Here is a 12073-nt window from a genome sequence, read left to right on the forward strand (position 1 = left end):
GGATTTTGAAAATTATGAAGAAGCCAAGTTGACAAACCCACTGGCAGTGTGGCATCAATTGTGCAAGAAGATTGAGAATGTTATACCTCCCTTGTGACACTCACCACAATACTGATACATTAACTGTGTTTCCACTGAGGCAAAAATCCAGCTTTAAGCTAGCTTTCGTGTCTTTCCACTGGACAAATTGCCGAACGGGAATCGAAAACCTTGCTTTATGTTTTCAGCAATTTATCGGGGGCCAAATGAAAGCTGGCTTTTACTTTACTCAGTGGAAACGCAAAAAGCGAGCTTTATCTCGTCGGCAATACGGGGCATACTGGTCTTTCTGGTCTATTGCATTTCTTACTGGTCTAAACAGTAGTCTTGTACATCACGAGTTGTGATGGAGGCTAAAGTCGTTTGGGAACCAGTTAAACTCAGTGTAAACGCAACTGGTTTGGCAATATAGCTCCCTTAGAGCTAGGTTTACTTTACAATTCTCAGTGGAAGCGCGGTTATTCTTTGGATTTAGACTCAAAAATGGTTAAAGAATGAACTAAAACAGTCTGTCCACCAGCAGAGGCATCAGCCTACTAAATATACAGTACACGGTACCATAAATTTAATAATTTATAAACAATATTGGCTATGGGAGAGTCATCGGCCTATTGGATTGGTGTGCAATACACAAGCTTATAACAAGTAAACCATAGACACCAGCAGAGGCATCAGCCTATTGGTTGGTAGGTGTACGATACCATAAATTTAACAATATATAAACAATATTGGATGGGACAATATTGTTCACCAGAGGTATCACTGGCCTATTGGATTGGTGTGCAATAAATATACCAATTGACATAAACCATAGAAAAGCTATACATGTGACAATCTGTACACTAGTAGAGTCAACCCTGTGCCAGTGCCTTATATTGAATAGTAACTTGTTACTTTTCAATCACCCTAACCACTAGTAGAGTCATCAGTCTGGATTGGTGTGCAATAAATACTAGAATTACTAGTAGAGAGACACATTGCATCCAGTGTTTCACTGATTATTATAACACCAACTGTGACTCACTGTCACTAAAACTCCCTAGTGGCAGAAAGCAGATTAATTTCACACCTTGAGACCATCATCCTCACAGTAGGATTATCACTTGATAAATAGATTAACTACCGGTACTTCATTTATCCATCAGAATTAATCAAAATAATTACACGGACGACAAAATGGACATCACTTCTAGAAGCAATCGTACCCCCACTTTATTTTCAACAAATCTAAATGTCTACTTTTTTTTCTCCAAAATATGTGTCAGAATGCATTCAATTCATATTTTCTACGATTTTCTTGAGAGAACCCTCTTAGACGTTCCAATGAATCAGTCTGCCCCCTATTTGTACCTCCAGTCTCAGAAGGCTGGGGATGCCACTGTTTTGAGGGCCTGTAAATGATTGGAATGAAGTTCTTCAATACAAAAATCCAAATTGAATTGTATTGAACCATAAGAAATATAAGATGTTATCTTTAGGAGAAATGGTACATTTCTCATTCATCCATTCATTACCAGGACCAGGGGCAGGAATATCCTCAATACCTTACAATATCCAACATCAAAACATTTAAGCTAGGGTAACTATTCAACATAAGGTTCTGGGTTAAAGCAATATTGACTTTGAGTACAGTATTATTTATCAATGCCATTAAGCCTAGTATAGCAAGGAAAAGGCATATTCTTCATTATAAATATCTACACAGTCTCAGTCTAAAATGAAGTGTTTTTCATTGATAAAACTTGTATGAACCAAGGAGAAATTAGAGTAGTTGTAACTAAAGTAGAATCTCCTTATCTCTAATCATATCTCAAAAATACTGGCACTCTCAAACATTGGTGCCATAGAATTCTGAAAGCTTTTCTTTCTGTCTGATCTCTGATCACAACTTACATCATAGATTTGGGACTGAGTTTTATACTTTGAACGTTTGTTCACATGAAAACTGTTTTTGAAAAAAAGTAATGAAGCTATTCAATGTATTTCAATAACAAAGGAATGGATATCCGGCAAAATAGACACAAGAAACCCCCTCATTCAAATGCGCGTGCGTTTTGATCTGATTCCGAAGAATGGCGCCTGCAAAAATTCCTAAAAATTGATCTAGAAAATGGTATCGATCTTACCGGGTCTATAGTAATTTTCCACATCTTTATCCGATCCCGCTTCGCCATTGGATTCACTAGCACTCATTATTATTAATCCATTATTTATAAAAGAAAATCACAATGAAGTAAGCATCATGAAGTCTTTTCAGTCAGCCATTGTAATAACACAACTTCGGTAAATTCCGTCAATTTCCGGAAGATGCGGAGACAAAATTTCATCGGGTCAGAATTACGTGAAAATCTAAATTATATGAGCTATGAGTGAATATTTGGGATACAAATGCTTTTTGATAGCATCTCAAATAAAATTGTGCATCATTTATTAATTATGTAATGTGTTTTTATTTATCTGGTAGTACAAGTGATGATTCATAGTTCAAAAAGTTAATTATCGATCCCTACAATTTATTAACGGAAGCTGCAGGTGCCCGTTCATCACCGATAGGTGGCGCTCTTTCACAATGGCGGCTACATTTACGAGTCCTTCTCAATTGCTGCCTTTAGTTGTGTTTAATTCCAAACATTGTAACTGTTTCCAGTCAATTTAACGAAAACATTCTATAAACAATATTTGTGTATCGAAAACAAATGATCCACGCTATGACCTTTTCTCCTAACCCACCATTTTAGACGCGTCAAATACAGTGTCTCTGTTTTGCCAACCATTGATTGACTGAACCAGTTAGTTCAGCAAGAGCGAAAAGATGTTATTTTTCGAAATATATTGGCCAATGTGGTTGTATGGATATTTAAAATGTCATTATGAAAGAAGCCTATATTTTGAAATATCCAGATAATAGATAATGGATCAAAATAATAGTTATTTTACCTCTATAAACCTTGCTGCAATAATATTACAATGATAGGCCTATTACAAATGTACACATCGGTTAATAACAGTTAATGTTAGGCTATTTGAAGCTTGCATATTCACCCTTTCTTATTCATTCTCTTTGAAAAAATATAAAAACTAATCATATAGTAAGCAATTGGACTCCTTCCTCCCATTTAATTATTAAGACCCTGGAATGGTTGGGCATATCCATCATTAAACAGGACTACCCACATATAACTAGCTATGAAGAGGTGGCCTTATTAATTTTGTTATGTTTGAATTTGAAATGAAAATTAATGATTGTTCTATTTCCATCTTTATACATTCTCTTTAAAAGAATATAAAAGCTAATCATGTAATAAGCAATTGAACATGTTCCTCCCCTGGCCCCTGGAATGATTGGGCATATCCTGATCCATCAACTATAATGACTATACATATAAGTAGCTATCAAGAGGTGGCCTTATTAATTTTGTTATGTTTGAATTTGAAATGAAAATTAATGATTGTTCTATTTCCATCTTTATTCATTCTCTTTAAAAGAATATAAAAGCTAATCATGTAATAAGCAATTGAACATGTTCCTCCCCTGGCCCCTGGAATGATTGGGCATATCCTGATCCATCAACTATAATGACTATACATATAAGTAGCTATCAAGAGGTGGCCTTATTAATTTTGTTATATTTGAAATGCAAATTAATGATTGTTCTATTTCCATCTTTATTCATTCTCTTCAAAAGAATATAAAAGCTAATCATGTAATAAGCAATTGAACATGTTCCTCCCCTGGCCCCTGGAATGATTGGGCATATCCTGATCCATCAACTATAATGACTATACATATAACTAGCTATCAAGAGGTGGCCTGTTATATTTGAAATGCAAATTAATGATTGTTCTATTTCAGAATTGGTAGATAAATGTATAGGATCTAGAATTCATATAATTATGAAGAATGACATTGAAATAGTTGGAACTTTCTGGGGCTTTGATGATTATGTCAGTATCCTTGAATAAATGTCACCAAGTCTGAACGACAAGACATGTTTATGATATAAAATCCTCATCAGGACAACTGGTTTTGAAATGATAAATCAGTATTCCATAAATATGTCTTGAAAACATGTCAAAAGGCTTTTTTTTCAGAGGCAGTTTGAAATCAGGAAAAAGCTGCACATTTTAGCTCTGCAAATTCATAATTTTTCCTTATTAAATGTTCTAAGTGAATGTAATCTAAATAAGAAATTTTCTTAATATTTGTGAAACGACGAAAAGATAAATTCTGAGCTCATGGAGTTAGTTGAAAGTGGTTGTAAAAACAATATATATTTGAAATTACAAAAGCGCAGTAACATCAATTACTACTATGTGCAGAAAAAAGTGGTGATAAAAAATATATAACCTACATCGGTTACTTAAAAAATAAAAAAAGAAACATTTTCTGAAACTAATAGATACATTGATGTAAAACAAGTTTTGTTTATCTGATGATTATGTTGTTATAGGTTTAAGTCTGTCCTGGACTCAAATATCACTTTAATTTCTATTACGTTTGTGAAAGTTCTGTTATCTTACCTTGTATTTCAGCAAGTAGACCTTTTATATTCCTTAACAGTTATTTAGATATGGTGTTAGAAGATGTATCTGAATTGTAAGTGTAACTAAATTTGTATTGCCATTCTGATAAGTAATACAGATAGCTAAGATGGGGTTTGTTAAAGATAAGATAGAACAAGCTACAAAGGCTGTGAATGTTAAAGATGGGTTTCCTTATTTTTTAGTGTTAAATTAAGCAAACTATTTGATTAATTGGTATTTCTAATGACTTATCATGTATTCTTAATCATATCATTATGTTCTTATTGCATATAATCATAAATGTCCATGTATGTACAGTCTGGATAAACAAAAAAATACTTTTTTACCTTTTTTCATCGGTCACTCATTGGAATTCTGCTGGTAATTCTCTTCTAATTTAACTAACTATGAATTAATTATGGACATGTGAGTCAAACTGGTATTTTTCCAAGTCATAAGAACGCCTCTACTTTCTATTCAAAGTATTAGCATTTTCATTTTCATAAATATAAATAAGGGAACCCATCTTTAACTAGAAAAGCAATATTTCGAGATTATTGATATTGACTAGACATAAGAAATTAATGTGTTCTGATAATCAGAAGTTATTTCCCTTTAGTTGTTTTACTATTTTTCATAATTATGTATTTTAATTTCAGCGAAAGTACACCTGAGGGTCGAAGAGTGACCAGAATAGATAAAATTTTATTAAATGGAAATAATATTACAATGGTAAGTGACTATTGGATAAGATTAATAGACGTTTTTGCAAACTAAGTTAATCCATTGGTGCTGTGAGCTGTAATTAAGGATGGTGTGTTGATAGTAGGTTTTCATCAAAGGAAAATATTTTGCACTTTTTTTAGTAAACATTTGATGTGTCACAGACTATGGTAAAGATTGCCAGGCAAGGTAATATATGCCCACTGGCATCTTTGATTTTGAATAAAAGTATTTAGCAGTACAGTAACAATCACCAGTATGAAATACTCAACCTTCTTTTCGAGAATAAGTCCCCAGGTCTGTCTTTTTTTAGAGCTCTTCCCATCCTCAATTCATACAATCGATTAAACATTAATTCCTAGGTCTTACCTGTGGCTTGTTTTTACCATTAATCACCAATCTGACTCCCTCTGTTTGTTTCTATTTCAGTTGGTTCCTGGTGGTGAAGGTCCAGAAACATAAACCAGCAGATAGAAATCTCTCATATCATCTTTATAAAGTCTCAGGAAGACTTCCGCATCATTTATTTTAATCATGTAAACAATACAAATATACTTATATCTTTCTGTACTACCCAAGGTGTTTTAGATGGGCTGAGTTTGAAAAACTGGTGTTGATTTTATTCTTAAATATATGTAAATAGTCTTCAGAAATGAAATGAAATGAACTTTTCTGCACCATGTGGGCTAATGATGACGGACATCGCCATGCAGGGTGCAATGAGGGAAATTTTGCCAGGACAGGACAATTTCCAATTGTCGAGGGATCTTTAACGTGCACAGCTTGTAGCACACGGGGCCTCAGTTTATTGTCAAATAGTCTTCAGAAGTACTAGAAATGTGCGAAAATTGCATAATTCCTTCAAAAAAACTTCAAACTAGGAATTTTACAAACTATTTCTATAGGTGTCTTTTCTTTATATCATGGAGTATCTGAACTTAACGAGTCATCATTTTAACATTCATTCGCGGATAATTCTGGACACACATGGATTTGAAGTCTCAAATGTCATCGGTGAGCTGTAAACACTATGACTGATTGGCTTAGCTTAAAAAGAAATTCTGTTTCTGAGACTAAAGTATGATTGGTAAAACGTAACATTTTAATGAAAATGCAATTAATTTAAAAATTGTACAAAATAATTAAAATTGGTTTATTTCGATTTTCTTTATGAATCCTTCACTTTGACCCATATTTCATGAGCAACCAACTCGGCAACGGCGGCAGAATCCGTCACCCATTTTCGTGTACAATGTTTGATCTATAAATAAGTCTAGAAAAACACGTTGTATGGATACCGGGTGGTATAATTAACTTCTCTTAGTATTTATCTTTAATATCAATTCATTATAACTAGTGACAATTCTTTCAAAGAACCACGATTTAAAAAAAAAATAGCGACTGACAAAATAAGATACGTAGCGTGATTTATTGCTAAAAGTCACCGAAACAACATAAGAATATGGTCCACTTTGTGTTCCATAGAAATTTTCTGCTGACATGGAATCCACTAGTTGATCACGTGACTTCATTCGTTGGAATTCCAATTACTGGTTGGGATTATAAGGAAATTCGGCCGATAAAAAATGGTGACATTTGGTAATAACTGAAATCCGCCATTTTGTATTTGTCAAAGTATACATTAATACATTTTACATTCCTTTAAACTACTGAATTCATTCAACTAGCTGATATTCTACAGAAAACCCATGTTTATTAAATCAAACTAATGCGGAGGTCGCGCAAGGTCGCTCATGTAAATTATTAAACATTTCCGGGAATCCACGAATAATAGGTTTCCACGAAATTAGGTTACTTGACTGTGTATATGATAATATTCAGTCAAGCTGCCAGAATTTTCTTAGTTGGGATAACTTAACTCGACAGTGCAAAAGCTGCTATATAGGATTGCAGTGCAAAAGCTGCTATATAGGATTGCACGCAAAAGCATACATAACCAAATCGAATCGAACTGAATCTGATTTTTCTATTCGGTTATCATCGAATTCAATAATCCAGATTGGCAGTGCAAAAAAGGTATTATAGACACAAATTACTACAAACACAAATAATTAGGAACTGTTGTATTATGTACTGTTAGATAACAAGTTTGTATTTCCCGCTATATGACGTCATCACGAGAGACACGTGATTATGATCACTCTTGTTCTAGAAGCTTGCCAATGGCCTACGAGTCTGTAATGTATCACCGATATTAAACCATTTGCATTACTGCTTACGTTCTATTTTATGAATAAACAACATAATAAAACATGGTGTCAGAAGTTAACTGGATTCAGAAGTAACGAATAGTGAATGGTATGTACATGTATAGACTATAATAACTGAGAAATTTGGTGAAAATTAGAAAACGTGGTCGCGGAGAGAAAAACAAAATGTCGGACGAAGAAGGACAGTCGAGTTCTCGTAGTGCATCTAGGCCTACAGCAACTTCAACTAGACCTACATCCAGCAATATGAATGGTGTCGCGAATTTTAATTCTGTAAAATTACCTACAGTTCCTCCTCCCGAGAAATTCAATTTTCAAGAAACTCAGTTATGGCCTAAATGGTTGAGAAGATTCGATAGATACAGAGTAGTATCTGGCCTCAGTGAAGAGAGTCAAGACAAACAGATCAACATGCTTATATACGTCATGGGTCCTGAATCTGAAGATATTTATCGAAGTTTTAATGTCGACACAGATGTTAATATTACGTACACAGAGGTGAGACAAAAGTTCAATGATTTTTTCATAGTCCGAAGAAACGTCATATTTGAACGTGCTCAATTCAACTCTAGAGTGCAGAAGGAAGGAGAATCGGTAGATAGTTTCATAACAGCACTCTATCCTCTTTCTGAATACTGTGACTATAGTACACTTAGAGATCAATTAATACGTGATCGTATTGTAGTGGGTATTAAGGATGAGAAGTTATCTAGAAGGTTACAACTAGACTCCACCTTAACCCTGAAGAAAGCAATCGAAGCAGCAAAGCAGACAGAAACTGTTATTTCTCAGAATAAAGTCTTACGAGAAGATACGGTAAATGCAAACGTGAATGTTATGTCAAAACAGAAATTTCACAGTCAAAAGTCAACGAAGTCAAAAGACTATAAGAAACCAGGAAATCCACAACACAAGACATCACAGAATGATAAGTGTTACAGATGTGGAAGATCCAAGCATAGCCGAGATGAGTGTCCAGCAGCATCTGCGCAGTGCAGGAAGTGTCAGAAAATAGGACATTTTGAAAGACTTTGCCAAAGCAAACGTGTTTTTTCTGTAAATGCTAGAAATGATACTAATCCAGAACTTATATTTCTAGGCACTGTTTCAGGAGATATTAATAATATGTCTTATGCAAAAGATTTGTTTAAGGTTGATGCATATGTAGATAAAGCTCATGTAGATTTTAAGATAGACTCAGGGGCAGAGGTCACATCTATTCCTGAAAAAGCTTATGATAGAATAAGATCATTAAATCCTAAGATTAAGTTAAGTAAGCCTAACAAAGTATTATATGGCCCTAGTAAAGAGGTATTATTTGTTATAGGTATGTTTTCTGCTAATATAAGCACAGGTAATAAGTGTAGTAAGCAAGATATTTTTGTTATTAAGAATTTATCTACAGCTCTTTTAGGTATACCTGCCATATTAGATTTACATCTTTTAGAACGCACTGATAATAATATTAGTAGCAGTTGTGATAACTCTAGTTTTAAATTAGATAAAATTGATGTAGGCACAAAATCACCTTTTGTTGACAAATATCCAAAATTGTTTACTGGTTTAGGGAAACTAGAGGGACAGTACACTATTAGATTACATCCAGATGCAGTTCCTTATTCTGTAGTTACATCTAGAGCAGTTAAGCTGCCTCAATATGAAAAACTTAAAACCGAGTTGAAACATTTGTTAGACACTGGTGTAATTTCTAAGGTTGATAAACCGACTGATTGGTGTTTCCCAATCGTACCAATTGATAAGGACGATGGTCGGATTCGTTTGTGCGTAGATTTTACTATGCTAAACAAAAATGTTTTAGTTGAAAATTATATGCTCCCAACTGTTGAAACTACATTGGGTCAATTATCGGATGCATGCTATATGTCAAAATTGGATGCCAATAGTGGATTTTTTCAAATAGGTATAAGTCCGGAATCACGTTCCTTAACCACTTTTATGACTCCTTTCGGGAGATACGAGTTTAATCGTCTTCCTTTTGGAATAAATTCCGCACCGGAATATTTTCAAAAACGTATGTCGCAACTCTTGGACGGATTTTCAGGTGTATTATGTCATATGGACGATATTTTAGTGTTTGGCAAAACTAAGTCAGAACATGATAAAAGGCTCAATCAAGTTTTAGAAAAACTTGAAACTTCAGGATTAACTTTAAATTTGTCGAAATGTAAATTTTCACAAACACGTGTAAAATTTTTAGGACATATTATCAGTAAGAGTGGTATAGAACCTGATCCCGACAAATTAAAGGCAATAAGTAATATGGAACCTCCAACTGATATTCATGGAATACGCAGAATTTTGGGAGTTATCCATCAATTAGGCAAATTCACTCCTAATTTAGCTGAATTAACACAGCCTTTGCGTGAATTAATATCGCCAAAAGTAGAATTTACTTGGACAAATAGGCGTCAAAATGCTTTTGAAAGAATTAAAGTTGAATTATGTTCACCTAAAATTTTGAAACATTATAATCCTAATCACGAAACAAAAGTGAATGCTGATGCATCAAAGTTTGGTTTAGGAGCCGCACTTTTTCAAAAAGCTAATTCCAACGATGATTGGAAACCTGTTTTATTTGCCTCGAGAACAATGACTTCCGCAGAGCAAAATTATCCACAAATTGATAAAGAAGCGCTAGGCGTAACCTGGGCTTGTGATAAATTTTCAGATTATTTAATCGGTATAAAATTTCATATCGAAACAGATCATAAACCTTTAATCTCATTGTTAGGAACCAAATGTGTAAATGAGCTACCTGCAAGAATTCAGAGATTTAGATTACGGTTATTTAGGTATAGATATACAATTAGTCACGTTCCCGGTCGTGATCTAATTATAGCTGACGCTTTAAGCAGAGCACCTTTATCGGTTACTGCAGATAAGTCTGATTTAGAATTATCAAAAGAATGTGAAGCCATGATAGCTGGCGTAGTTCAAAATTGTAAGAAACTTGAAAATCGTTTAATTGAAATTATTAAACAACAGGAAATCGATCCTGTATGTGTTAAAATTAAAGAATATGTTAAACATGGATGGCCAGATCGTGTTATTTTGAGTAGTGCATTAAGAGCATATTGGGCTGTACGCCATGAAATCGCTTTAGTACAAAATATCCTGATGAGAGGATCGCGTATTTTAATTCCAAGCTCAATGCGGTTAGAAATTCTTGATAAACTTCATGAAGGTCATATGGGTGTAACCAAATGCAGAGATCGAGCCATGCAAAGTGTATGGTGGCCTAACCTAAGCTCTTTAGTTTATAAATGTACTCAGTGTGCTGAGCATCGTGATAAACAATTTGAACCGCTTAAACCTACTGAATTTCCAGGTAGACCATGGGAAATTGTGGGCAGTGATTTGTATTATTGTCATGGAAACACTTATTTATTAGTAGTTGATTATTTTTCTAGATATGTAGAAATTGCTAAGTTAACGTATACTTCAAGTAAAGAAGTAATACTTCATTTAAAATCATTTTTTGCTCGTCATGGAATTCCTCAAACGTTAAGATCAGATAACGGTCCTCAATATTCTTCATTAGAATTTAAGGAATTCGCAAAAGATTACGAATTTGAGCATATCACCAGCAGTCCTGTATATCCACAAAGCAATGGAGCTGCTGAGAAAGCCGTTAAGACTGTTAAGAATCTTATTAAGAAATCTAATGATCCTTATAAAGCATTATTAGCTTATAGGTCAACTCCATTACATTCAGGTTTTAGTCCTGCAGAATTACTATTCGGCAGAAAATTAAGAACTCAAGTTCCTGTTTCTCCTAGAGAATTGATTCCTAATTGGTCACATTTAAGTTTAGTGAGGGAAAGAGAGGAGATATATAGAGCGAAAACTAAGTGTAATTTTGATAAACGTCATAAGGTTAATCGTTTAAAAGATTTAGAACCTGAACAAAATGTTTTTATTAGAGACAGTAAATCTCATGGAACCATAGTTAAGAAACATAGATCACCTAGATCTTATATTGTTAATACTCCTAAAGGATGTTTAAGACGTAATAGATCAAATTTAGTTCCATGTGAATCGCCTCGTAATCAAGACCTTACTTATAATGATATTGAAGATTTTGAGCAACAAGAAGTTACTAATGAAAGTACGCAAAAGCATACACGATTTTCAGATGTACCTCCAGTGAATTCATTTAGTCCTCTTGTTGAGAATAATTCTAGTCCCGTTGTTAAAAATAAGTTTAGTCAAGTTTTAAGAAAGTCTAAACGTAAAAGGAAACCTGTTAAAAGATTAATCACAGAAATATAAAATGTTATTGAGTTATGAACAGGTTTTCCAAAAGTTAAGACTTTCATATGTAAATCTATAGTCAAAATAGACAGTTAATGTTTAGTTAAGGTATTACAAGAGACTGATCATAATAACTGTAAATAAGGGGGATGTTGTATTATGTACTGTTAGATAACAAGTTTGTATTTCCCGCTATATGACGTCATCACGAGAGACACGTGATTATGATCACTCTTGTTCTAGAAGCTTGCCAATGGCCTACGAGTCTGTAATGTATCACC

General features: G+C 33.9%; 2 protein-coding genes across 2 annotated transcripts; both read left to right on the plus strand.

Moving 5' to 3' along the window:
• The first annotated feature begins 2596 nt into the window (after positions 1-2596).
• LOTGIDRAFT_167341 (hypothetical protein) lies at positions 2597-6447 on the plus strand. The gene is made up of 5 exons (XM_009064819.1): positions 2597-2651; positions 3893-3988; positions 4609-4636; positions 5223-5295; positions 5716-6447. Exons 1-5 carry the CDS (start codon positions 2609-2611, stop codon positions 5746-5748), a joined length of 273 nt encoding a protein of 90 aa, XP_009063067.1. The 5' UTR covers positions 2597-2608; the 3' UTR covers positions 5749-6447.
• A 1235-nt stretch (positions 6448-7682) lies between these two features.
• Positions 7683-11810, plus strand: LOTGIDRAFT_167342 (hypothetical protein; the record flags this gene model as incomplete). The annotated part of the gene is made up of 2 exons (XM_009064820.1): positions 7683-7770; positions 11254-11810. The coding sequence occupies 2 exons, from the start codon at positions 7683-7685 to the stop codon at positions 11808-11810; spliced, it is 645 nt and encodes a 214-aa protein (XP_009063068.1).
• Between the last annotated feature and the right edge of the window lie 263 nt (positions 11811-12073).

Source organism: Lottia gigantea, assembly GCF_000327385.1.
Source record: "Lottia gigantea unplaced genomic scaffold LOTGIsca_65, whole genome shotgun sequence".
In the NCBI taxonomy this organism is placed as follows: domain Eukaryota; kingdom Metazoa; phylum Mollusca; class Gastropoda; family Lottiidae; genus Lottia; species Lottia gigantea.